Source organism: Drosophila nasuta, chromosome X, assembly GCF_023558535.2.
Source record: "Drosophila nasuta strain 15112-1781.00 chromosome X, ASM2355853v1, whole genome shotgun sequence".
Lineage (NCBI taxonomy): Eukaryota > Metazoa > Arthropoda > Insecta > Diptera > Drosophilidae > Drosophila > Drosophila nasuta.
The window spans coordinates 7,313,857-7,338,034 of record NC_083459.1 but is presented as its reverse complement, the minus strand read 5'-3'; the positions used below and the strand labels follow the sequence as shown (position 1 = coordinate 7,338,034).

The window sequence follows — 24,178 nt, the reverse complement described above, 5'->3', positions numbered from 1 at the left end:
GGTCGCCGATCGTCGTGTGCGCGATCATATTTCCCAGAGCCAGGAGTGATTGGCTACACACACACACACACACACACACACACACCTACATTGAGAGTGTCGTGCATCGAGTCACAGCGAAGGCGCTTGATTGCTACGTTTTCACCGGGCACCTGCCACTGTTGCATGCCCCGCAGGTGGGGGGTCAACTTGCCCCCTCTCACGAAAAAAAAGAAAAGAAAAACGCGATCAGAGATCACCATCGATCACCAGCGATCGATAAACGTAATTGCAGCACTGCAAAATCACACGAATTACGTATGCTGTATTATTATTGGCAGCATTAAAAGTTGTAATCATAGCGCAATGCACATTGATTAGCATATTTATTGCGGCAACTGTTGAATTTAGCATAATAAAAGACAATTGATTCTTTCGGGGGCTTTGCCATTGTGCTTGATCAATTCATTAGCATGCCTCTGCTAGCTTAACATGATGTTAAGATTATGTTTTTGTCTTAATTATGGATATTAACAGTGCATGCACCTGAAAAGTGTTCAGTGAAGACACATCAGCAACCAGAATAATAATAACAACAACAACAACAACAACAGCAACAGCAGCACACTGCTTACAGATCTGCGCTCTCCTGCTGCTGCTGCTCTCACGGCTCTCTCAGACTCGCGCTCACTCGCTCTGTCTACTTGCCAGCGCCCGCTCACTCGCTCTCTCAGGCTGGCAAGCAAACGCTCTCTCCATGCCGTAGCACACAGCGCTAGCTCTGAATTGTGTTTCGTTTGTGCTCTGCGTTCAGTCCATGAAAATACTTCGTTGAGTGTGGACGTATTGCAGTCGCACAATTGCGCAACAAACAAATCATAAATTTTACGTCTGCAAGCGGCAAATATCAAATAATAATAATAATAATAACGACGACGACGTGTGTGCCGTGTGTTTTTCAATTACTATACTTAATTTTTTTTTCACGTGCTGCAATTCGCGAGTGTAAAACGTGCGCCACCCGCAACAGAATGCGGCCAGTGTGACCCTGACCCTGATCTCAATCCTTGCTCCCCAAAAAATAAACGAAGCTTTTTTCGCTCCACACCAAAACAGTGACAATAATAATGGCAACAGTTGCCATTGCAGTTGCAAGTCGCGTGCTGCTGCTGCTGCTGATTGTGTTGCAAGGAGGCAGCGAAGCTGCTAACAGTGGCGGTGGCAACGGTGGCAGCGGGGGCGGCAGCGCAGCCAACTCGAATGGATTACAATGCCAGCGGATTGCAGTGTCCGCATGTCAGGGACTTGGCTACAATATGACCGCATTGCCCAATCTTGCTGGTCACACTAATCAGCTGGAGGCTGAGCTGCAGGTAAGCAAAAGAAGAAGAACAAGAATCTCTCTCTCTCTCTCTCTGTCTCCTTCCCTTTCACACCTTTGCGGCTATGTTTGCTGTCCCCAAAAACAACAAAAAAAAAAAAAAAACAAAACAAAACTTAAAACTCAAAACTGATTGCCGCGTGACGATAAGCGCGACTTTTGTGTGGCCATAAAAACAATTCTCGACGCTTACGTGCGAAAACCAAAATTGTTGAAAAGTCACAAACCATTGCGAAAGCCAACCGACTGAGACGGAGACGAAGATGATGATGATGGGGGCGAGGGCGAGTGCGGGGGGAAGACGTTGACGGATCTGTAACTGTGGATATGGACATGACTGAAACTGAAGCCACGAGAGAAGTTTCCAAGCCGAAGTTGTGTCAGTGTCAGTTGCTCTTGACGTTGACGACATTTGGCGGCAGCTCATCAAAGCACCTCCACTTTTTACTTATTTCATTTTTAGTAGTATTTTTGCCGCTTTTCATTTATGCGGTCGGTTTTTTCCTTTTTTTTGTCGGTTTTCGCGATGTACTGCCTGCGATAAGGTCAAAATAAATTGAATTCGAAATGATCCACAACACACATCCCCAAGCAGCTAAAGTTTCTACGCTCGCCATGCTAATTAGAAGCCATCAGCTAATGAGAAAACTTTAGGCATAGATCTGGGCCACACTTGACAAAGCAATGTGTGAGAAACAGCGCGAAGGGAGAGAAGAATAAACTGCTAGATCACACGTAGATCCATTTCGACAGGTACAAAAGTGTTACAGATACACAGCAGACAATGTTGAGGCAGTTTACACGATGAACTTACAGCATTAACCAGAATATGCTAATGGAAAAAGCAAAGCATGCTCCATTTTTTTATAATTACTAGAACAATTGCAAAAATTGTATTTTCTGCAAACTTGGTTGGTACTTTAAAAGATGATAAAAAGTATATATTTCTGATATTATTGAAATACATATAATATTATATATATGTTACCAATTGGCAGACATACAATAAGATATTCGATATATTCGATTTTATATGCTTCCCACAATTGTAACTCACAATTAAAAAAAAAAATGTTAGTCACCTCGTTGCCAAGTCTTTAAGCGCTTCAACCTTACTTAATCATCTCTTTATTTAATCAAAATAAGCGACATTAAAAAGTGTTAACGCTATGTCTAAAGCAGATGCCACAACAATAGCTCAACGTATTATCTGAGCTAATATTGATAATATCTAGCTAATTATCATGAATAAATTTAATTTGAAAATACAATGATCTTGATAAAGGGCTGTGTAAATTTAGACACTCTATTACTACTCCTTAGTTTGTGATGGGAACCCAGCTAAAAAGTGATCATCTTAGAGAACTGACCTATTGCTGGGAAAGAAGAAGCTAAAGGCAGCTGTTTCTTTTTTACATGAACTACATTAATCAAGTGGCTGTCAGTTGTGTTTGGTTTTAATCCTGCAGGACTCGGCGGCTTCTGAATGCCTGACTGAATTACATATCTATATAGTTTCGTATATGTAAGCTGTAGAGAGACTTCCCGCTGTGCTCTGCTCTGCTCTGCTCTGAGCATATCTAGACAAGAGTGCAAACACATCAAGGCACAAACACACACACACACACACACACACACACACACACACACACACTCTTACAGAAAGTTATCAGTCAAACGACTTTGGAGAAGCGACAGCCGCAAACATTTAATTGCTTTTCAATGTAAAACGCTGCCCGCTATCAGCGGAGACGACGACGACGTCAGCGTTGACGTCGCTGCCGCCTTTGCATGTTCCAGATAAAATGATAAAAACCAAGCAGAAAGAAGAAGCAACGTTGAAAACTACAAAGAAAAAAAAGGCGAACCGAAATTGTTAACTGTAACTAAAAAGAGAAGAGAATTTTTGTTTTTCTCTACATTTATTTTTTTTTTTTGTTTTGGGCTGCGAGTGCATTTGAGGTCAGCGGCTAGAGGCTAGAGGCAGCGTCATTCTTGGCCATAATTTACCATGAAAACAGTCGGAAGAGCGAAGAGAGCGAACAGTGCGTGCCTAAAGAATAAGTCGACAATACTGAAGATGATAATGATGATGGCGATGATGATGATGAAGAAAACATGGTAGTTGAGAAACAGTAGAAGACAAAAGTCGATGCGGATAATGGTGATGGTAATGGGCAGAACGTTTAGTGTAAATCTAGGCGGCATCTGAGAAAGAAGACGTAAAACGAACACAGAGAGAGAGAGAGAGAGAGATGGCAAAGAATGGAAATCAAAATGGAAATGGGAATGAAAGAAGTGAGAAATTCATGTGTCTATATGTGTGTGTGTGTGTGTGTGTGTGTGTGTAGGGGTCGCCGGTCATGGTCGGAGCCTTTCTTTTGGCCCAAAGTCCATTAACACCTTTTTGCCCGACGCCGATGCCGACGTCAACCCCAGACTCAGACTTAGAGTCAGACTCAGATTCGAACTCAGTTTCAGTCTCAGTTGTGACTTGGCCTTTTGGGCGTTTGCCGTTGCCTCTTGCCGTTTTTGGGCAATGGTCAATGGGCAATGGTCAATGATGATGCTGCCGCCACCTTAAGTGCAGCCATTTGCAGCAGCTGTGAAAGTTGAAACAAAACACAACGAAACAACTACATAAAAAAAAGGCATAAAACTGTGCACTATGCCTCTAACTGCATAGGCGTTTATCTGCACTGACCATGCTCTTTCTTCGCATACCCTGTACAAGTAGAAATGGGGTAGTTTCATCATTTTATTTAATGAGCAGCAATACTACTTCTTTTACAAGGGTTATTTATTATGTTCATGAACATAAACTCTACTTATATGTCATGATTTACTTTTAGTATTTTTGCTCATACATTATTGATTTTTTTTTTGCTCTTTTCGTCTTTACATATCTTGTATATTTCACATTGTAGAACTCTGAAATGTTGAATAGTAATTTCTTAATGTACTAAGTTTATATTCTGAAAATTTCACCACAATCGTAGTATAAGCAACATATGTTTAGGGTATTTTCTTGTCGCACATTTATTATGATCTGCACTCTAGGATTGCTGTTGCTGCTGCTTTTGATTTTTTTTGCTCTTTTCGTCTTTACATATCTTGTATATTTCACATTGTAGAGCTCTGAAATGTTTAATAGTAATTTCTTAATGTATTAAGTTTATATTCTGAAAATTTCACCTCAATCGTAGTATAAGCAACATATGTTTAGGGTATTTTCTTGTCGCACATTTATTATGATCTGCACTCTAGGATTGCTGTTGCTGCTGCTGTGGTTCTTGGGGGCGTCTGGCGTCGCGTTGCCTCCTACTTTGACTGCATCTTATCGCTTGAACTGAGTCTGAGTCTGCGCCTGGCGCTGCTCAAAATGTTCATTCTGCTGCCCTAAATGGCTGTATTCCAGCTGAGTGTGTGTGTGTTGTTTAGACAAAAGTCGAACATGTTTCAAGTGGGCAATAAAAACGAAAGCAGCAAACGAATAAAATTAAATCGGAAGCACGTAAAACAGATCAAAGAGTTTTAAAATGAACACGCTGGAAACAGCCACAACAGCAACAGCAACCACAGCAACAGCCACAGCAGCAGCAGCAGCATCACAGCAACAACATCAAAGGCCAACTAAAAGCCACAGCAACAACAATCGTCAAATCATCAAAAGCTTTTTGGACCACGGCTGCAAATGCATTTCCATACAATAAAACCGATTCAAATCATGTTTTCCGATCTGCCAAAGAGAAAGAGAGAGGGGGAAAGAGAAAGAGAAAGAGAAAAAAGAGAGAGAGAGGAAGGTAGAGAAATGGGGTTTATTATTACAATTTAGGGCTGTTTTTTTTTCTAATGAAAGACTTTTTCGCTTTTGATCCTCGATAATTACAATTTTTGTTTGATGTGACTTTTCCGATTTCAAACGTACTATAGTACTATATACATATATATATTTAATATCAGTGCAATCGTTGGTTGCATGTTGCACCTTTGCCAATTGCAGTTGCCAACGAAAAATGAAAGTAATTTAATTGTTCACTTCCACTTCCACTTGTGCCCACTTAACCACCCCTCCCTCCTCCCCTCCCCGCGGTCGCCCTTCACCCAGCTGTAGAGCAAGTGTCCAACTGCTTCAATTCAATTTCCAACATTTTCATTGATGTTTATCTCTGAGAGGGTCGTTCCACCCGGTGGAGTGAGGGGCAAATGCGGGGCAATGCAATGCACAGCACAGCGCAGCGCACATTGAATTAATTTGCTTGTAATTGTCCGTTGACGAGCACTTTGTCGGCACTTGGTCGTAACGCCCACTGTGTAAACAGCGCGATACCAATGGAGACAGACAGAGAGAGAAAGGGAGAACCTCGGAGAGAGAGTGAGAGTAAGATAGAGAGCAGGAGGAGAAGGCAGCTACAGGAGGGAGAGACTGGCGACTGGAGCTTGCTTTTTATTTGATTTGACTTGTTTATGCGCTGTCCCTCGCTCTCTCTCTCCCCTCCCTCCCTCCCTCTTGCCATACTCCCCTTCCCACTGTGATCCCTGTCACTTTGCTGTTTCTGGTAGATTTTATTTGTTCATTATCATTTCACGTGGCTGCGAGAAAACCCTCCTCCCAGTCGGAGTCGCAGTCGCAACGCTTCCCTCGTTGTCATGTTTGTCATATCACCTCTGATAAAGAAGTAGAGAAAAAAACTATACACACACACACGCACACACACACAGACACAGACATTTTGTTATAGTGCGGCCTCCCCTTTAGCATACAACCTAGAGATGGGCGTAAAATGCTCTCACTTAAGCATTACTTATTTCAATAACTTTCAATTGAATCGTTATGAAATTTTGAGGATATTTAGCTGAGTGACTAAAGTTTAGGTTTCCATTTTTAAGAACATTAGAATTCAAAAAATGAAGTAGTAAATATACCATCGCATCATCTATGAGAAAGGAACATAGAAAATTAACTTAATGGAAGCAAAAATTACAGATTACATTGTTCCAGCTTAAGAATAAATAAAAATACAAATATTACTTAACTTTGTGCTGTGAAATTGTGAGAATACTTAGCAGACATAATAAAGTTTAAGTTTCTTTTTCCATTTTAGACATACTAAAGATAAAGTTTATTTTTTTTTAGAACATTAGAATTGCAAAAATCAAGTACTTATATATAGAAAATTCCCTTAATTAATGTCCAATTCCATATATTTGTGTAAACTTGTTTAATATGATAAATGACATTGTTCCAGCTTAAGAATATATCGACATAGAAGTATTAGTAAACTTCGTTTCTTTTCTTTTTAACTAAAGTTCAAGTTTCTTTTCTTTAGAACAGTAGAATTGCAAAAATCAAGTACTTATATATAGAAAATTCCCTTAATTAAAGTCTAATTCCATATATTTGTGTAAACTTTTAAAATACGATAAATGGCATTGTTCCAGCTTAAGAATATATCGACATAGAAGTATAAGTAAACTTCGTGTCGTGTCACGTAGAGCAAACCTTTTGACACGCTGTCATCTTTAGTAGTTTAGCGACGCCGTCACACTCGTGGCTCGGAGTCGATGTCGGATTTGTGCGTTAAATATGACAGATGAGTGCTCAAACAAAGAAGAGCCCCGACTTTCCGCTTTTTGTGTCCTCTCTCCTCTCCCCGTTCAAAGCTGTTGCGCTTTTTAGCGTTTATGTAAAGTAATTGTAAATATTTGAACTGCGTTTTGGGCGCTGTTTAGACAGCGCATTAGCCGCTGACGCAGCCAAAGATTTCCCTCCGTTCGCTCCGTTGTTCGCATCCTGTTTTCCATCATCGCACACACATCACATAAGGCCGCCAAAGTTTTGCACCATAAAGACTTCGACGACGACGATGGCGACAATAAAATTGTTTGATTTTGAAAATCAGAACCCATTAAGCAGATTGTCCGGGGAGGAAGAGAGAGAGAGGAATGGTTGTGCCCCAATGCACAGAAATTTGATAAATAAAAACAGCAACGAGGCAAGTTTGGAGAACTTCAGCAACTTCCCTTCAGTTCCCCCCTCTGAGATCACACTCGAAGAGCCATAAATGTTTATGGCAAAGAATGCCTGGGCGTTTAGCTTTGCCTTTGCCTTTGCCTTGGTGTCTGTCTTGCTTATCGTGTGTCCCAAAGAGCCAAACCCGAACCTATATATCAGATATAAATACATATAAAGCAATATTCTTCGTTTATAGGCACTCGTATATCTATATCTATATCTAGATTGGCTCACGATTTGATTAAACGCAAAAAGCGAAACTAAACAAAAATAGAAAGAACTGAAATATTTTCAAGCTTTTTTACAATATTTGATTTGAGAACGTAGACGCAATCCACAGATTATGGAATCGTATTCCATATCGACTGATTAAGACGATCGTCGCCCGTCAATCGACATGTGATGTGAGAGGTGAAACGTGAGACGGGAGACGTGAGACGGACGCAAGGCGCGATGTCATCATCAACGAACGCCACATCAAAGTCCACAAAGTCAAGCCGGGGGGAAGAACAAACAAAATATAACTGTGCAAATAGCCAGAGGAAACGTCAAGAAATTAACATAATTATGGGAATTTTCAAGATTTGCAATTTGCTTTTCACAAATTAGTTTTAACGTTATCTTTTGGCTGCATGAAATGAGTGAGATTTATCTTTATTTTTATTTATAAACATTTTCAAGATATTAAGTGCCTAAGAAAGTTGGATTTGCAGAGTTGAACAAAATCTTAATAGCAGTATTTTTAGTTTTTGTTTTTAATATTAAGTTCCAACATTTTTATTCTTCATCGATATACCAAATATGGCTTTCGGTATATTTTTAAGGTATATTTAACTAATAATGTTTTGCTTTCATTCAAAATTTCTTACATGTTTTAGTTTTTTTTTTTTTTTTTTGTAATTAGAGCTCTTTCTTTTTAGATATCTATTTTATGTAAAATTTCGACACTCTATTAAAGGCAATTATATTTTTGTATATTTTGTATAACACAAAATGCGCATTCACTATGGTTTTTGTACGTAAATATTTAGTGAAAACCCAATTTTGTTTTTCCTATGAACTTTGATAAAAGCTTAATGTGTTTGCATTGCGTTTGGCTATCAGTTTCAGTTTTGATGTTTAAAAATCCATAAAAAACAAATTCCAAACACATATAGAAATTTTCAGGTATTGTTGTTGTTGTTCTTCTGGTTGTTGTTGTTGCTGTTGCTGTGCGGTTGGCAAAGAAAAACTCATCCAGAGTTAATCCATGGCGGCGTTTTGATAAGAGACTGCTTATCAGACAGCGCCAAGTTGCCGTTGCCGTTGACGTTGTTGTTCTCTATTTAGCAGAAGCTACCAGGTTACGTGCTGCATGTGTATGGGTGTAGATATGTACATACATATATGTGTGTGTGTTTGTATAGTAATTATGTGGGCAACGTTCGTAGAAACAAAAAAGTAACAAAAAGACGCAAAGACAAAAAGAATGTCAGGGCGGCATTTGAGCCGACTTAGCAAAGATAATGTCAAATGTTTGAGTGCCACCGACCGACCATCGCAGCAACAACAACAAATCAGAAAGAATATGAAGAAAAACGAATGAGAAGAAGCAGAGTAACGAACGACTCTGCCATAATGCATTACTTACCTATAGACAAATGACTTTGAAGTCTCGCGCAGGGCAAAAAAAAAGAGTCGGAGTCAGGGAGTCAGAGACTGAGTCGGAGTCGGAGTCGGAGTCATAGACAGAGTCAAAAGCAAAGACAGACAGTCGCAACATCGCAACATATACAATGTTTAACTATGGATCGTTTGTCATTCGATGGACCCGGCATAACTTGTTGAAACAGGCGATTGAATATAATGATGAAGCACGGCCAAACGTTGACGAAAAGTTTTGACAAAAGGTTTTGCAGGTCCAACTCGAAGTTGGAAGTTGGATGTTGGCTGGTTGCTACAGCAACAGCAACAGCAACAGCAATGCCAATGCCAATGCCACTTGGAGTCACAGTCGCAGTTCCAGTTGCCTCTGCAGGCAACAACAATTAGTTGACTCGCTGCCTTTTGCTCTGCTCCTTCTCCCTTATTTGCTTCTCTTTTATTTGTGTGCTGACGACCCAAGGCACAAAGCACGCAAAAAATGCAGCAACGTTTTTCAAATGCCGCGTCAGTGAAAAAGCCTGGCTGGAATGTCGAGAGTAACGATGCGGCGATGACAGTGGGCAAAAAAAAAAACACAAGCAAGGCCATTCTCGACAGCTTTATCGACTAGCAGATATCCTTTAAAATTGTATTAAGTTTGAATTTGAAACAATCGAAGTGTTGCAAATAGTGTAAATCTAAAAGTAACTTGTGGGTATGGGTATGATCGACTGGTGAATACCCTGTAGCATTGATTTCGGTGCTTATTGATTGAATAGAGTTTGATTAGCTCGAGCTTTCTTAAATATCAATGTAATATAACTAAAGTTGATGTTATATCAATCCCATCGACTTATAGTTACCCTGTACAAAAGGTTAGGTAGTATAAAATATTCAGAGCTTTACTTTGCAATTATTCTGTTAAAACTTAAATATATTTTTAGTTTAAGTGAGTAAAGTTTGAGCGACTTGCAGACACCTCTTGAGTTTCTTATGCCGATTGCAAACACACTTGTTTGATGGGGCTAAAAATATGTATGTGTAGCTGACTTACAGTGCACAAAATGCGTAGGAAAAAAGAAGCAAATGAAACATAAAAACAATAACAATGCAGACAGCAATAGTCAGAAAGCATAACAGCAGCAGCAGCAGCAGCAGCAGCAGCAGCAGCAGCAGCAGCAACAACAACAATAACATCAACAACGAGAGCAACGGCGAACAGAAGAAGAAATGAAAAGATACAGCCGCCGCAGCAGGTTTGTGTCTTAAGTCTTTTGTTTTGTGCGGCAGCAGGATGCTGAAGATGGCGTTCAACTGCGATTACGCAAGTGTGTGTGTGTGTGTGCGAATGTGTGTGTGTATGTGTTGCTGCTGCTGCTGCTGCTGAGCGTAATTACATGGCAATTAAGTTAATTGAACTGCGCGCCTGCGCTTGCGTGAATTGCTTTGGCCAAAGATAAACCCAGACGCAACGCCCGCAAAATGTGTGCGTGTGTGTGTGTGAGAGAGGAAAGGGGGGGCAGCGAAACGAAACAGCTGCAAACTGTTCCCCAACTTTTCAACTTGCAACTGCAACTTCAGCTCTTGGCATAATTTCGTGTAAGCTGCGTGTAGCTCATTTTGCAAGCTAATCCCTCGTTGCCGCTTCTGACAAAATTGTCAGCAATGCTGGGACAGCGAGACACGTGGACAGACAGATCCAGTTGCAGTTGCAGTTGCAAGTTGCAACTGGCAAGTCGAGGCACAAGTGCACAAAGTCCTGAACTGAACTGAAGTCAACTGAAAATTGAATATATTAAGTGCAGAAAGAGCACCGCGAACAGCGACCAATTGAATGCGGTTCGTTTGGGTCACAACTGCCAGTCCTCTGTCTGCCCGTCTGTCTGTCTGTCCGTCCGCTCGTCCATCTCTCTCTCTGTCCAGTCCATACAATGGATGCTTCAATTGTAACTGTAGCATGCGCTAAGCACAATTGCTTTCATGTGCTGAGACTCCAGCTTCATCTCAAACTCGAACTCCAGCTCTAGCTTCAGCTCCAGCTCCAACTCCAGCTGGAGCTCTCTGTCTGTGGCTGCTTTCAGCTGTCCGGATGTCTGGCAGCCACTTGGCAGATTTCTGCCAAAGATTAGCCGATGCTGTCGCTGATTGTTTGTCTAACTGCAAGCGAGCTAAAGCGACCGAGGCTCAAGTCGTAGCTGGTGCGGCTACAACCAAGGCGCATCTTATTAGAAACGGCAGAGTACAAATTTCTTGAGTTTCACAACACTGGCGAACAATGTTTGCAACATTTCACAAGTAAAAGCATAAAATTTATATCTTAAAGAGGCTTATTATTGGTTAGTTTTTCTTGAACTATTTTACTATATATTACAACATTCACAAATACAGTGAAAGCACTATAGAACGTTTCACAACACTGGTAAACTTTTCAATTTAGGTTACGCTACGGTTAAGTCTATTTTTATTTTCAACATATTTCTTTATATTATGCAACACTTATAAATACAGTAGAGGTATTCTACAATACTGGTAAATACTTAAAAATAATTTAGTAAATTTTCTTTAAGTCTAAGAGATGCTTTAACGTTGCAACTAATAGATAGATTTTTACCAACTACTTTGTGACATTTAACAACACTTAAAAATACTTTAGTGTTTTATAAAACTGGTAAATATTTCAAATGAACGAATGAAGAAATTTAGACATTTATTATTTGAGTGGATTAAAATGCTTTATCGTTGGTTTTTTTTTTAAGTTTATCTTGCTGTATTTTCCAACACTTAAAACAGCTCAAAAGGCATTTTGAGCAAATACCAGCTAAAAGTAATGCTATAATTTAATGGCAAGCAATACTTGATCCGCGCAGAATGAAGTGCATCTAATCCGCTGAGCACTGACTGTAATGCAATGCAACGTGGATGCCTGACTAGCGCTTCCTGCAGTAGCTGCAACATCGGTCTGGCTGCCTGCCACATGCTGCGGCTGCTGATGTTGCTGCTGCGGCTTTGGCTTTGTTGCATTCCAGCGATCGACGATCGGCGATCGGCAGTTTGCCTTTTGGATTTGCAGTCTTTTGAATGACAATCGTCGCCAGTCAAAATGTCAATTAATTGTAAGAAGAGATTCATATGTCAGCCAAAGTCAGCCGCAGTTGCAAGTTGCAAGCTGCAAGCGGTGACAGCATCACAAGCTTGCCACATTGCCACAACTGCCACTGCGGCTCACCGCTGTAGCTGAATCTCTGCATCTCGTGTGTGCTTATCAGCTGTTTGTGGCTCTAATTAGAAATACAAAGAGTCCGGCAGATTGATCAGTTTATGGCTCCGGCTATGATCTCATTGGCAGCATTTTTGTTTTTCGCTAAGCGGCGGCATCGATTTATCATCGCATCGTTGTCGCGCCGCGCCGTTTGCCGCAGCATCTTAATTATGCAAATTAGTCGAGCGCTTAGCAAAACTCCCTCCCTCCCTCCCTCCTCCCTACCTGCCTTCTTCCATTAAAAATCCAACAGAAGAGCAGCGGCAAAACAAATTCAAATAAAATAAGAGACAACGTCGCATGTTGACCTGTTGCCCGGCATTCAGATTCGCCATATTCATATAATATACATTCACATTCACGTTCATATTCGTATTCATTCGCAGCTGGGGCTAATTGCAAGCGCTTTCAAAGCAAATTAAATCAATTGGCGCACTTCAAAAGCCGCCGACGCGTCGCTGCACCCAACGAGTATCAAATGCTTTTTGGCCCGGCCAACTAAATCAAATAAAGCGCAAATCAAATAATGCACTGCCAACAGCAACAGCAGCAACAACAACAACAACGAGCACAGCTGACAGCGGCAGATAAAACGCTGCCGTCTTCGTAGCCACATCGTGAGCGACGCTTTTGTCGGCTGACCAAAACTTGACTTTGACTCAACTCAACTGAACTGAACTCAGCTGAAGATTTAGTATTGCTCTCGCTCTCTGTGTCGGCGTGTAACTTTATAGCTTGCGGTACTTTGTTGTTGTTGTTGTTGTTGTTTTCCACAAAGCATTTCGCAACACTTGTCATTCTGTCAGGCTTCAAGCTGCATCCGACAGATACTCGCACAAATAGAAACACTTGAACAGTCTTGTGTTTTTGTTTTTCGTTTTTTGTTTTTGATGATCGCGCCTGTCATGAGCACTTCTCTCAAGTCAACATCTCGTCTCGTCTACCGCAGCGCGTCTTCGTCTCAAGTGCGCTTTGCTCGACATTTTTATATTATAGCTTTGTGCATATGTAACATGCAGAAGGAGGCATGTCCGACCACATAAAGTATATAGATATATTCTCGATCAGCGATCTTAATCTTGTCTGTCTGTCTGTCCGTCCACTTATTACGTGTTTTAGTTGATTTGACTGATAATCTGGTATATTCTGTAGTACTATGCCAATATGCCAAATATAACTTTCGGTATATTATAGTATATTTACTATTTCTTAAGAATAATACAGCACTGTTTCACTATTTTTAAAAATGGATAGCGAGTATCTCACAGCTGAGCACACTTGACTGTAGCTCTTAGTTTAGATTATTAGATCAAGCTACAAATCATATTACTTTAGAGCTAAACAGCATGGAAATTCCATGCAGTCAGTCAGTCATTATTATTACCACTTTAGCTACTATTAAGCAGGCACATTCGAATTGGCAAATGCACATAATTTTGGCGTCTTATGTGCCACATGTTGCAGCTTCTCATTAGACTTGCATAAAGTAATCTCATAACAAATTGCCTGGACATGGGGTCCACGGCTAGAGAGAATACCAAATGCCAGCTCTGAGGCAGCGCCAAATGGATGGAAGTTCCAGTTGCCTGGCGCTTAAGCCTATAATTTGTATGCACAGCAAGGGAGAAGGAGAGGAGAAGTGAAACAGAGAGAGAGAGAGAGAGAAACAGGTAGAGAAGCTGCAGTTGGAACAACGATGACGAAGGCGACGACGAAGCGTAGAAAATATATAAATTAATCCATTACTTAAGAGCAGATTATGCAGATGTCTGAGCGCATTAAATGTCGCCGGCGATCGCTTCGCTTCGCGTCGTGGTTTGTGGCATTAAGCATTAATGAATGAACATGCCGCCAACTGGGGCGAGTCATACTCAACATTGCTGCGTTCGATACACATGTATGTGTATCTGCAGTCGAGTTGTAGATACATTTGTATCTACGACCGGCTTTGCCTTTCGAATATTCAAACGCTCGCAACTTATGCGTATTCAAAGTCAAAGTGCCGCAACAACATGTGGCAACATTAATGCGCCTTCTGCTTTGCTTTCATTTCGAGTTTTTTTTTCATTTTTATTTGATTTGGTTACGGCCAACAACAAAAAACAGAAAAGAAAAGAAAAAATCATTAATCAAAATCGAAAAATCATTAAGTTCGCGTTTACGTCGAGGTGTCAACTGTGTGGTTGTTGCCTCGATTGTTGTTGCTGTTGTTGTTGCTGTTGCTGTTCAACTGGTTGCTGTGGCTGTTCTCTGACTTGTAATTGAATTGTGAACATGGTCGGGGCAACAAGCCAACCTCAGCCTCAGCGACAAGCCGCAACATTATCAAACTGAAACAAAAATTAAATGTTTCTCTCGAAACGGGAAACTAAATGTGTGAAACAGGCTGAAGGAATAGCCGCAAGTCAAACAATAAAATATAAAAAAAAACCGAAAACCAAAAACAAAAAAAAAAAAACTTCAAATCCAAAAACCGAAACGAAACTTGAAAGAAAACGCGATAGAGACAAAGCGCTGCCAAGCAACTGCCGATCGAGCTGCCTAGAGAAACGTTCACAAAAATACAAAGTAAGAAAAAAAAAATACAAAAATAACACTGTTAATTTTGCTGAAACAAATTAAGCATAACTTTTTTCTTCAATTTTACACACGATGCGATGACACAAAATTTTAATTTCATGATCGATTTTTTAAAATCACACCAAAAGCAAAAGCGGTTTATTCTTTTGCCTTAGCTTTGAAGGACCGACAAAAATGTCAGTTGCGCTTGCCAGCAGATGAAAGAAATTGCTCTTAAACAATTAGAAATTAATGTGGGAAATATTAAGGCATCAAATCAAGACTGCTTCTTTAAATATAATAAAAAACAAAAAAAAAATAAAAAAGAGAAAAATTCATAAAAGAGTATTGATTTGACTTTTAGAAGAAGCTAAAAGCAACTTTTAAGCAAATGCCAATTATTGCAACAAGGATCTAGACATCAATACATATAAAATATATCTAAATAAATACTGGAATAATATAATAAAGAAATAGAGAAAATAGCATAAATTGTTAGTCATAAATATTTGCACTCATCGCACTGATGAATTTATTTAAACTTTTGAAATATTACGACATATATTGGGATCCATTTAAGTCAAACTCTATGCTGATAATATTTCTCTCACAGCAACTTTGTTAGCTCTGCAGTTTTGTTACAATGTGTGTTGCAAGCAAAACGAATCTGTTGATTGTTGTGGGGTGTGCAAAGAAACAAAATGTACGTCGTTGCGGCATAGCGAATGGCGGCCTCTTTTTTTGCGGCAACTGCGTGGCCAAAAAATGCTCGAAGCGTTGCAGATTGCATTCGATGCGCAGACGCAGACGCAAAACGTGAAATGGGAATGCGACTTTGCTCTGGCTCCAACATTGACTACGACTTTGACTGGAGGCTGAAGCAGCGACGGAGACGAAGACTTCGACTTCGACTTCGACTGCGACTGCGACTGAGGCTGAGTCTGAAGTTGTGGTTGTATTATAGCCAAGTTGCCCTTTTGCATTTGCAGGCAAGGCAAAAACACAAAGCGGCATTAATAACACATTTTAGACACTCTCGACGAGCCAAGACAGGCGTTTGCCTGTGCCCCAAAACATGGCACGGTTTTCAACTTTATCAGACTCTTCTCGCTCTCGCTTTTTCTCTCTCTCTCATTCACATTCTATCCCTCTCTTGCTCTTGTTCTTTGGCTCATGCGGTTAGACTGTCTATTAAGCTGATTGCCTTTCAGTTTTTAGACTGGCTTATGACTACTATGATGATGATTACGATGACGAGGCCCTGACACTTGTTGCCATTGTTGTGGGCTCTCTCGCTGCAGCATCATTAAATTATTATTGCCCTGGGCTATCTTTCCATGTGCGCTCTGCTCCATAGACACACTAAGACAATAGAGCGAGACAGCGCACACACACACAAAGAGAGCGAGAGTGAGCCAGCAAATGATCGAAGGTTCGATCTCACTATGTGGCACATAGTATGTGCAGGCGGCGGCTGCGTCAAAAGCAATGCCAAGTAGCCAAAGTATGCTCAACTGCAGAGTACCCTGTACCTGTTTGAGCAATTTCATATGCATTTATCAACAAATAGTGTTCAATTTATCGAGGTAATATGCATTAAACTTTTGTTGAAAATTGAGTTAAACTACAACTAAAAATCCTTGAGATTTATAAACAAATGTTACTTGAGTTATTGAGCTAAACATATATTCAATTGTGGATGGAAAGATAGTTAAACTCTAGCTTAATTTGGTAGGGATTAGTAGATTTTTATAGAAATATTAGTTGTGGAAAGTATGTTCAACTGCAGCTAAAATTAGTAGAGGTTTGTTATTTAATCGAAGTTCAGTTTATAATTGAATTTATTAACTAAATTATAAGCTACTCTATAACTCAATAATTGTTGCCCAAAAGCAAGTAACTATAGATGAGCACTGCTCTTTATATACACTTTTTAATATATATTGCTGTATATAAGCAATCATAGAGTAAGAGATATCAGAAGAGCAGCGGGAAGTGGGGGCAAAGTGTATACAAATTGGAAATTGCGTGTCTAATGCGCCGTTCGAGATGCCCGACGGTGTTTTGTGGCTGTGGCTCTTCTTCTCTGTTTGGCTTTTGACTGCCCTAATGTGCCTTAATTATACCTACAACAACAACAGCAAAGAGTAGAAGGTGCAAGAGGAAGAGGATGACAAGGAGAAGGAGAACACGAATAAGCAAGAAGCAAGCAAAGCAAAAGCCACACGGTGGCCAATGGATACAAGAATTACACTGAACTTAAGCTCAAACTTGATCAGCAAGCTGGAAATGGGAGTCGAAGTGGAAGTGGAAGTCAATGGAATTGGAATTGGAATTGGAGTTGGAGTTGGAGTTTTGCGAGCTCAGAGCTCAAGTTGGGATCGAGGATCCGACTGAGAGAGACCTGAGACTCGAGATCCGAGATCCGAGACCTGGGACCGCATGTCAACCCATCAAATGCATGTCAAAGTGCCGCTCTGGGAGTCAGTGTTCGCATCGTTCTTTGACTTTGGCTCTTTCCTGAGAAAACGTCTCACTAATTTGATGCAGGGGCTGCTCTTCTCTCCTTCTCTCCTTCTCTGTCTCCCTCGCTCTCGCTCTCGCTCTTCTTTTCATTTTCGTTGTATTTTATTATAGCTGTTGTTAGCTTTTTTTTGTGACTGCAGCCTTAAACCCTTTTGCGCCGTCTAGTCAACCAAAAAAATAAAATAAAGAGTAAAAATTCCGCAAACTCATAAATGTTTATGCCTCAGGTTCGTCATCGTCTTCGTCATCATCATTTGACGGACATGTCTGGGGACGACCGTTTGACTTTATTATTCTGTATCTATATCCCTCCTCTCTATCTCTCTGTCTCTGTGGCTTAGTCATGCGAAAACTGCGGAAATTGATCTGAGTTGCCATTTGAAGCAATTAGATTGCATTACGCTGCCGTCGCGTGTAATTAGCCCGATAGATAATTGCAGTCGACACTTGCGCCTGGGAATGCGAGCAGCCATCGAAAGCGATCGCAAACAGACTCCAATATGTGTGAAATCTGTCGCCAATTTTCACACGAACAACGTGTGTATTAACTGCAATTAGTTGCTAGAAATCAATTAAACTATGAAGCTACATAACAAGACACTCGCTTAACATAATCAACAATAATTACAGATCAACGGTATAAAATATCAAGCTGACTTATTATAGTCCTTATCGATAGATTACTTAAGAGTTGCAGCTGTAGATAGAATGTATAACAAACATATCTCGAAAAAGATTAACAAAGTATTATAGAGGTTAAGCTGCTAAGATACAAAGTGAAAATCAAAGATCTTTAGAATGGGAACCATTTTAGTAATAAGAAAATAAAAAGCAAATATATTCTTTAATTTAAATAGCTTCAATTTGTAATCTGTATAGTACTGTATCCATTAATAGTACTTTTTACTCCTTAATAGAGAGAACATACATATTGCGATAAGGATTAACAATGCCTTATACGGGCTAAGCTGCTGAGATACAAAGTGCAGATAAATGATCTTAAGATTGAGAACAATTCCAGTAATAAGAAAATAATTGGCATTTATTTACTGATCTATGAAGTATAAGCTCCTTTAATATGTAGTTTGTATTTAGAGTAAATAATAGAAGTCTACTTTCAAAAATGTGTTTATCAAATTTTCACTTTAAACTTCAGCAAAGATAAAACATATAGTATACATTTCTAAAATACCAGATTCAACCAAGTCTTATAGGGGCTAAGCTGCCGATAAGTTGTAGTAAGACATGTAAAAATGTGACTTGAGAACTGCTAATAATAAATATTCTTAAACGAAAATAGTTTTGTTAAGAATAAAAAACAGTTTTGTACTTCGGTTTATTGATCAATGAAGTCAAAGTTACTTAGATTTCTAGTTGTTTTATTTTTTGTAAACTAGGTATTATGTGAGTGATTTCAATTCAATTTTAGATAATAAATATACATATCTTACCAGTTGCCTGCAGCTGTTGATAAGTTGCAAGCAGATAAAAAGGCAACTTAAGATACAAAGTGTAGATAAATGTTCTTCAGATTTGCTGGCGATAAACAATAATAAATGAGAATCAGTTCTGAAGAAATAAAATGCAAATGTTTAGTTAGATTATTTGGGGTATAAAACAATGAAGATTTGAAAATTTTTTTTCTACTTGGATTTTTTGTGGTATGAAGAAAATGTTTTTCAAATTCTTAGACTGCATTTATGTTATAGAAAAAGTGTCTTATTTCCGAAACTAAAAATATAATTTTACTTTTTACTTTGCACTGCAAAATATCAATAAATCTTCTACCCACTTATTAGCCAATTCTCTATATAACAACAATCAGCTTTTCTAGGGTATCAAGTGCGTTGGCAAACAGCATCAGCAGGAGATACATAAAATATATTGTAGTTGAAAAGTAGAAACAAAATCAAAGTGCGAGCCCATGATGTGTGTGTGTGTGTGCGTGTATGTGTGTGTGCTTCGGAATTGTTATTCCAGTTGGCAATTTCGATAGTGTAAACAATTAGCAATAATTGTTGTTAATTGTAGTTGTTGCTCTTGCCTGACTATTGACCAGTCGAAGTCGTTGTCGATGTTGATGTCGATGTCGGTGAAAGAACAAAGCGTAAGATAAAACGCAGAGAGCGCCGCCTCGACTACGTTTACCTACATTTTTATTGCAGTTTTATTAGATAAAATTATAGACATCACAGCGAACGAAATGGCAACACACAGCACACAGCACACAACTAACAAACAAACAAACAGGCAACATTCGCTACAACAATAACAATTAACAAAGCTGAAAAAGTCAGGTGTTTGCGAGAGAGGTGTGAATTGGGAACGCTGTCAATTTGATTGTTTAAAACATTTTTGTTGTTGTTCTTGTTGTTTTTCCTATTGTTTTCCCCCTTTCTGAGTTCGTTTTGTGCTATTAGCACAAAATATTTGCCGTGTTTTTGCCTCGTTTTTCTTCAATTTGTGTAGTTTTGCTTATCGAACAGCGCATTTCGATCTAATTATTTGTCGGCAAGCTTTCATCTTTTGCCTTTTGCTTTTGCCCCCCCGCCTTGCTTACTTTACGACTTTTGTGCTCCCTCCTAATAGATAGAATATATACACACAGCTGTTAATTGATAAATGGCAAAATCTATTGCCATTATATAAAGCGATTTTACCCGCTCCCCGCCACCCCACCCTTCAAAACAGCAACGATAACATCCGTCATCGATAACCCAAAAGCCTAACCCAAAAATAAAATACAGTCTTAAGACTTCAGCTGCGTCTGCGTTTGAGTCGCAAAATTTGCATTGCTAATGCTTCATTAAGTTGCAAATACACCAAGAGAGTGACAGAGAAAGAGTGGGGAGGGAAGAGGAAAGAGGGGAGCGTCAGCGCTTGCAATCTTCTAGATAGAGATACATTTTATCGAAGATCGCAAGATAGACAGCAAAGTGCTACTTCATGGAAATGAAGATAAGCTCAACTTATTGCTTCAATTTGGCAAAACTCTGTTTCGTATACCCTGCTTTTAATGGCCAAGGGGTATGCTACGCTTGTGATAGATAGCTTGAACTATTCATTTTAGATATGCTTATTTGCTTGGTAATTAATTTGTACAAAAGTTAGGTGTATATTAATTTGATGATTGAAAAATAGCTTTGCTTCTATATATCATATTATTTTTGATTCCTGAATATTTGGTTGGGCCCGGATACAAATTTTAGATATTATTTAATTTAATTTTTGATAAAAATTGTGCCAACTGCAATAGGTCTGTTGGATGTTGTCTTATATATTCTGATCACATATAATTCACATATATAATATGTGATCACAATATATACAACCATTTTAAATATGCACTCTTTTATCATCTTTAAAATAGATAAGCAATTGTTGCTTATTAAATTTTGTTTTTAAAAATGTATAAAGCTTTAAAACTTTTTATAAAATTGAATGTATAAAGTATTCACAATGTTTGCATACTACAATCAGATGAGATTTATGTCTGTGTCTGAATAGAATAATGTATCTGATGCTGCCCTATGATGTATGTTATATATAATAAGAAGCCACAGACTATCTTTAGTTTCAATAAGTTACCTTTCAATTGAATTTCGACCACAAACTAATTCATATTTATTTTGTTCGCTCTTTGCAGATCGCCAAGCTGCTGCCACTGATCGAGTCGGGGTGCTCGAAGCGCGCCCGTTTTCTGCTCTGCTCGGCGCTCTTTCCGCTCTGCAGTCCCGATGTGCCACGCCCCGTGACCGCCTGCAAGTCGCTGTGCGAGACGGTAAAGGGCGAGTGTGCGGCAAACGCGACACCCGAGCTGATGCAGCTGTGGCCTCAGTTCCTCAGCTGCGACTCGTTGCCGCAGCCCGAGAATCACGAGCTCTGCATGCAGATACCACAAGAGACGGTGGCCAATTTGGGTGGCGGGCAGCAGCAGACGCTGCCAGCGGAGACGCAAGCAACTGGAGGAGCAACTGGATCAGCAGCAGCAACTAGTGGAACTTCGGCCGTCGCCGAGCCACCGCCGCAGCAGCAGATGTACTGGTCGTGGATGGCCTGGAAGATGTCCTCGCAGCTGGGCAAATCGTCGGCCAGCAACAATTTGCCACGCAGCGATGGCATGAGCACACTTGGCGGTGGCTATTGTCCTCAGAACTTTAGCCTGAATCCGCTGAACAGCGACGAATGTTTGCCGCAGTGTCAACGCGATGCGTTCCACACGACGCAGCAAAAGAAGCTCACCGAGAGTCTGATACTCGGACTCTCAGCCGTCTGCTTTGTGCTCACACTCTTTGCCTTGGTCACCTTCTGGGCGGAACCGACACGCTTCGGTTACCCCGAGCGCCCGGTGCTGTTCTTGTGCCTCTGCTACAATCTGTTTAGCGTCTGCTATCTGGAGCGCATTGTGTTCCATCAGGCGCGCAGTCTGGCGCTGTTGCAGGAGCCGGGGGCTCGCAGCAATGTGGCACGCAGCACCATCATCGCACCATGCGCACTGACGCCACCATGCCTCGCCTCGTACATCAGCACATCGTATCTGAGCTTGTGCGCCGCCAGCTGGTGGCTAATCTTCGCCCTCTGCTTCTATCTGTCGTCGCACAAGAAATGGTCCAGCGAGGCGCTCGAGAAACGCTCGGGACTCTTTCATGTGCTCGCCTGGGTGCCGCCGTTGGCGCCACCGATAGCCGCCCTGCTGCTGGAGCGTGTGCGTCCCAGCGAATTGACCGGCATGTGCAGTGCACCCGGTTTCGTGGAGCTGCCGGCGCTGGCGCTGCTGCTGCTCGGTCTCTACTTTACGCTGCGTGCCTCACGCTCGCTGCATAGCCTGCAACAGCAGCTGCAACCGACGCTGGCGCATCAGCGTTTCGCGCAGATCCGCAAGCGTTTCGTCATCTTCTCGCTGCTGTTCTTTGTGCCCACCGCCGCCGGTGTGATTGCCGCCTTCTGTGAACGCTTCGCGGACGCCGTGCCCAGTTGCCCCAGTCCCGAGGAGTGTGCAACACCAGCGCAGCTGAGCGCTTGGCCAGCGTTGGTGCGCATCTTCTTTCAGCTGGTGGGCGGCACGTTGACCGGCATGTGGGTGTGGTCACGCAAGACCTGCGAGAGCTATCGCAGTCGCTTGGTCGCCGGTTCACCGACATCCTCCCTGATGGCGCAACACAAATCAGCGGCTGCTGCGCTCCCCAAAAAGCATCTCTATGCCAGTGGCAAGTCGATGCTCGCATCGCCAGTGACGACGAATGGCGTGAATGGTGGCTGCCAGGCGCCGCTCTACGCTGGCATCAGTTTCCACAATGTCCCCGTCTACAATCCTAATCAGTCGAGGGTGTAGTGGGCGTGGGCGTGGCAGGCAAGCTTGCCACCTAGTTATAGTAGGCCCCATAAGTAAGCCCCTAAATGAAATGTGTTAATAGCTTTAAATACAATTTGTATATAGTTTTTTTTTTCTTTTTACATGATAATTAGTATTACACATTATTATTAAGCATTACACTTATTATTATTAGTAGTTGTAATTTAATTTAAACAACAAAATAAATGCAAAAAGTATTTAAATTATAAATAATAACTGCTTTGCTTTTGAGGGGAGTTAAAAGGCAAAATTGCATGCAATCTGAAATAATAAATCCAAAAAGTGCTTAAATTAAATATGAATATTAACTGACTTACTTTTGTGGGGATAGAAAAAGGAAAATTTCATGCAATACCATTCTGAAAACATTAAATAGATATGTGGAAAGATATATAGTATCATAGACAAACAGAGAAGTCTCATTAAAAGATTGAGGGACTTTAAGGTATTAAATGTGGTTTAAATTTCATAAAGCTAAACTTGCTAACATTTATGAACGTTGCAGAACTAGTTAGAGCTTGTCAGCTTAATTAAAAGGCAATGCTTGATCTTTTAATGTAAAATTCAATGCTTATTCCAGTAGAAAACTCTTCACGTTTTTCTGTTTTACATTTGAAAGGCGCCAGCAAAAAGTCATTTGCTATTCTCTCACAGGTTTCGCTGCAACTTTATCATGCCATCTTAATGAAAGTTCCAGCATAATAAGCAGCAGTATTTGTTTTCTTTTTATAGCTCTGCGCTGATCTAGATACATTTTGTGTGTCTGCTATGGGAAAACTCCGAGGCGGCTCATGAAAGATGAAGGAACCAGAAGTGGACTTGAAAGACAGAGACTGGCAAAAATGAGTTAATTGTTGCTACTGTTTTTTGTTTGTGCTTTTGTCGAGGGCAATTAGAAAAATGTTTAATGATAGCTCTTAAGTTGATTACAACAATTTTGTTGTCGCCTGGCATCTTGTCTGTCGTTGCAACACAGTGGCAGTTGAAGATGATGCTAAAGCTAAAGTGGAGTTGCAACCACCCTGCGAGTGTCACACATAAAAACCACACACACACACAAACACACAACATGCAGTCGAGCAGTCGAGAAGTCGAAGAGCAGCAGCAACAACAGTGCGCAATTAATTTGATTGAAGCTGCCACACGGCGTGCCTTTGCAACGTTTCTATCTTACAAATTGCGACGCTGCCAGTGCCAGTGCCAGTGCAACAGGCAACAGGCAACACAGACAAGACAACAGCTAAAGCAACAGCCACAGCCACAGCGACTGTGCAGCCGCCACTGTGCAGCAAGCGTGCAATTAACTCTTGTGCGCCAAGATCAAAGCGATTAAAGCCGACTACAACGACGACTACGACGACCAAAGCTGAGCCCAGGGGCTGTGGCAGTGCCCCTTTGGCAACGCAAAAAAAAAGATGAAGTCGAAACTGAAAACTGAAAAGCGAACGAAGCCAAGCCAAGCCAGCCAAAACGTTGAAGCTT

The 24,178-nt window shown here is 40.7% G+C and overlaps 1 protein-coding gene across 1 annotated transcript; it reads left to right on the top strand.

The window, feature by feature from the left end:
• The first annotated feature begins 804 nt into the window (after window positions 1-804).
• On the top strand, window positions 805-22,879 carry LOC132796448 (frizzled-3). The gene is made up of 2 exons (XM_060807622.1): window positions 805-1,352; window positions 20,990-22,879. Exons 1-2 carry the CDS (start codon window positions 1,107-1,109, stop codon window positions 22,673-22,675), a joined length of 1,932 nt encoding a protein of 643 aa, XP_060663605.1. The 5' UTR covers window positions 805-1,106; the 3' UTR covers window positions 22,676-22,879.
• The last annotated feature ends 1,299 nt before the right edge of the window (window positions 22,880-24,178 follow it).

Bases quoted from the DNA above. Each gene is read 5' to 3' on its own strand.
- LOC132796448 (XM_060807622.1), top strand. From the start codon at position 1,107: ATGGCAACAGTTGCCATTGCAGTTGCAAGTCGCGTGCTGCTGCTGCTG. The intron at 1,353-20,989 runs GTAAGCAAAAGA...CGCTCTTTGCAG, and splicing joins AGCTGGAGGCTGAGCTGCAG to ATCGCCAAGCTGCTGCCACT.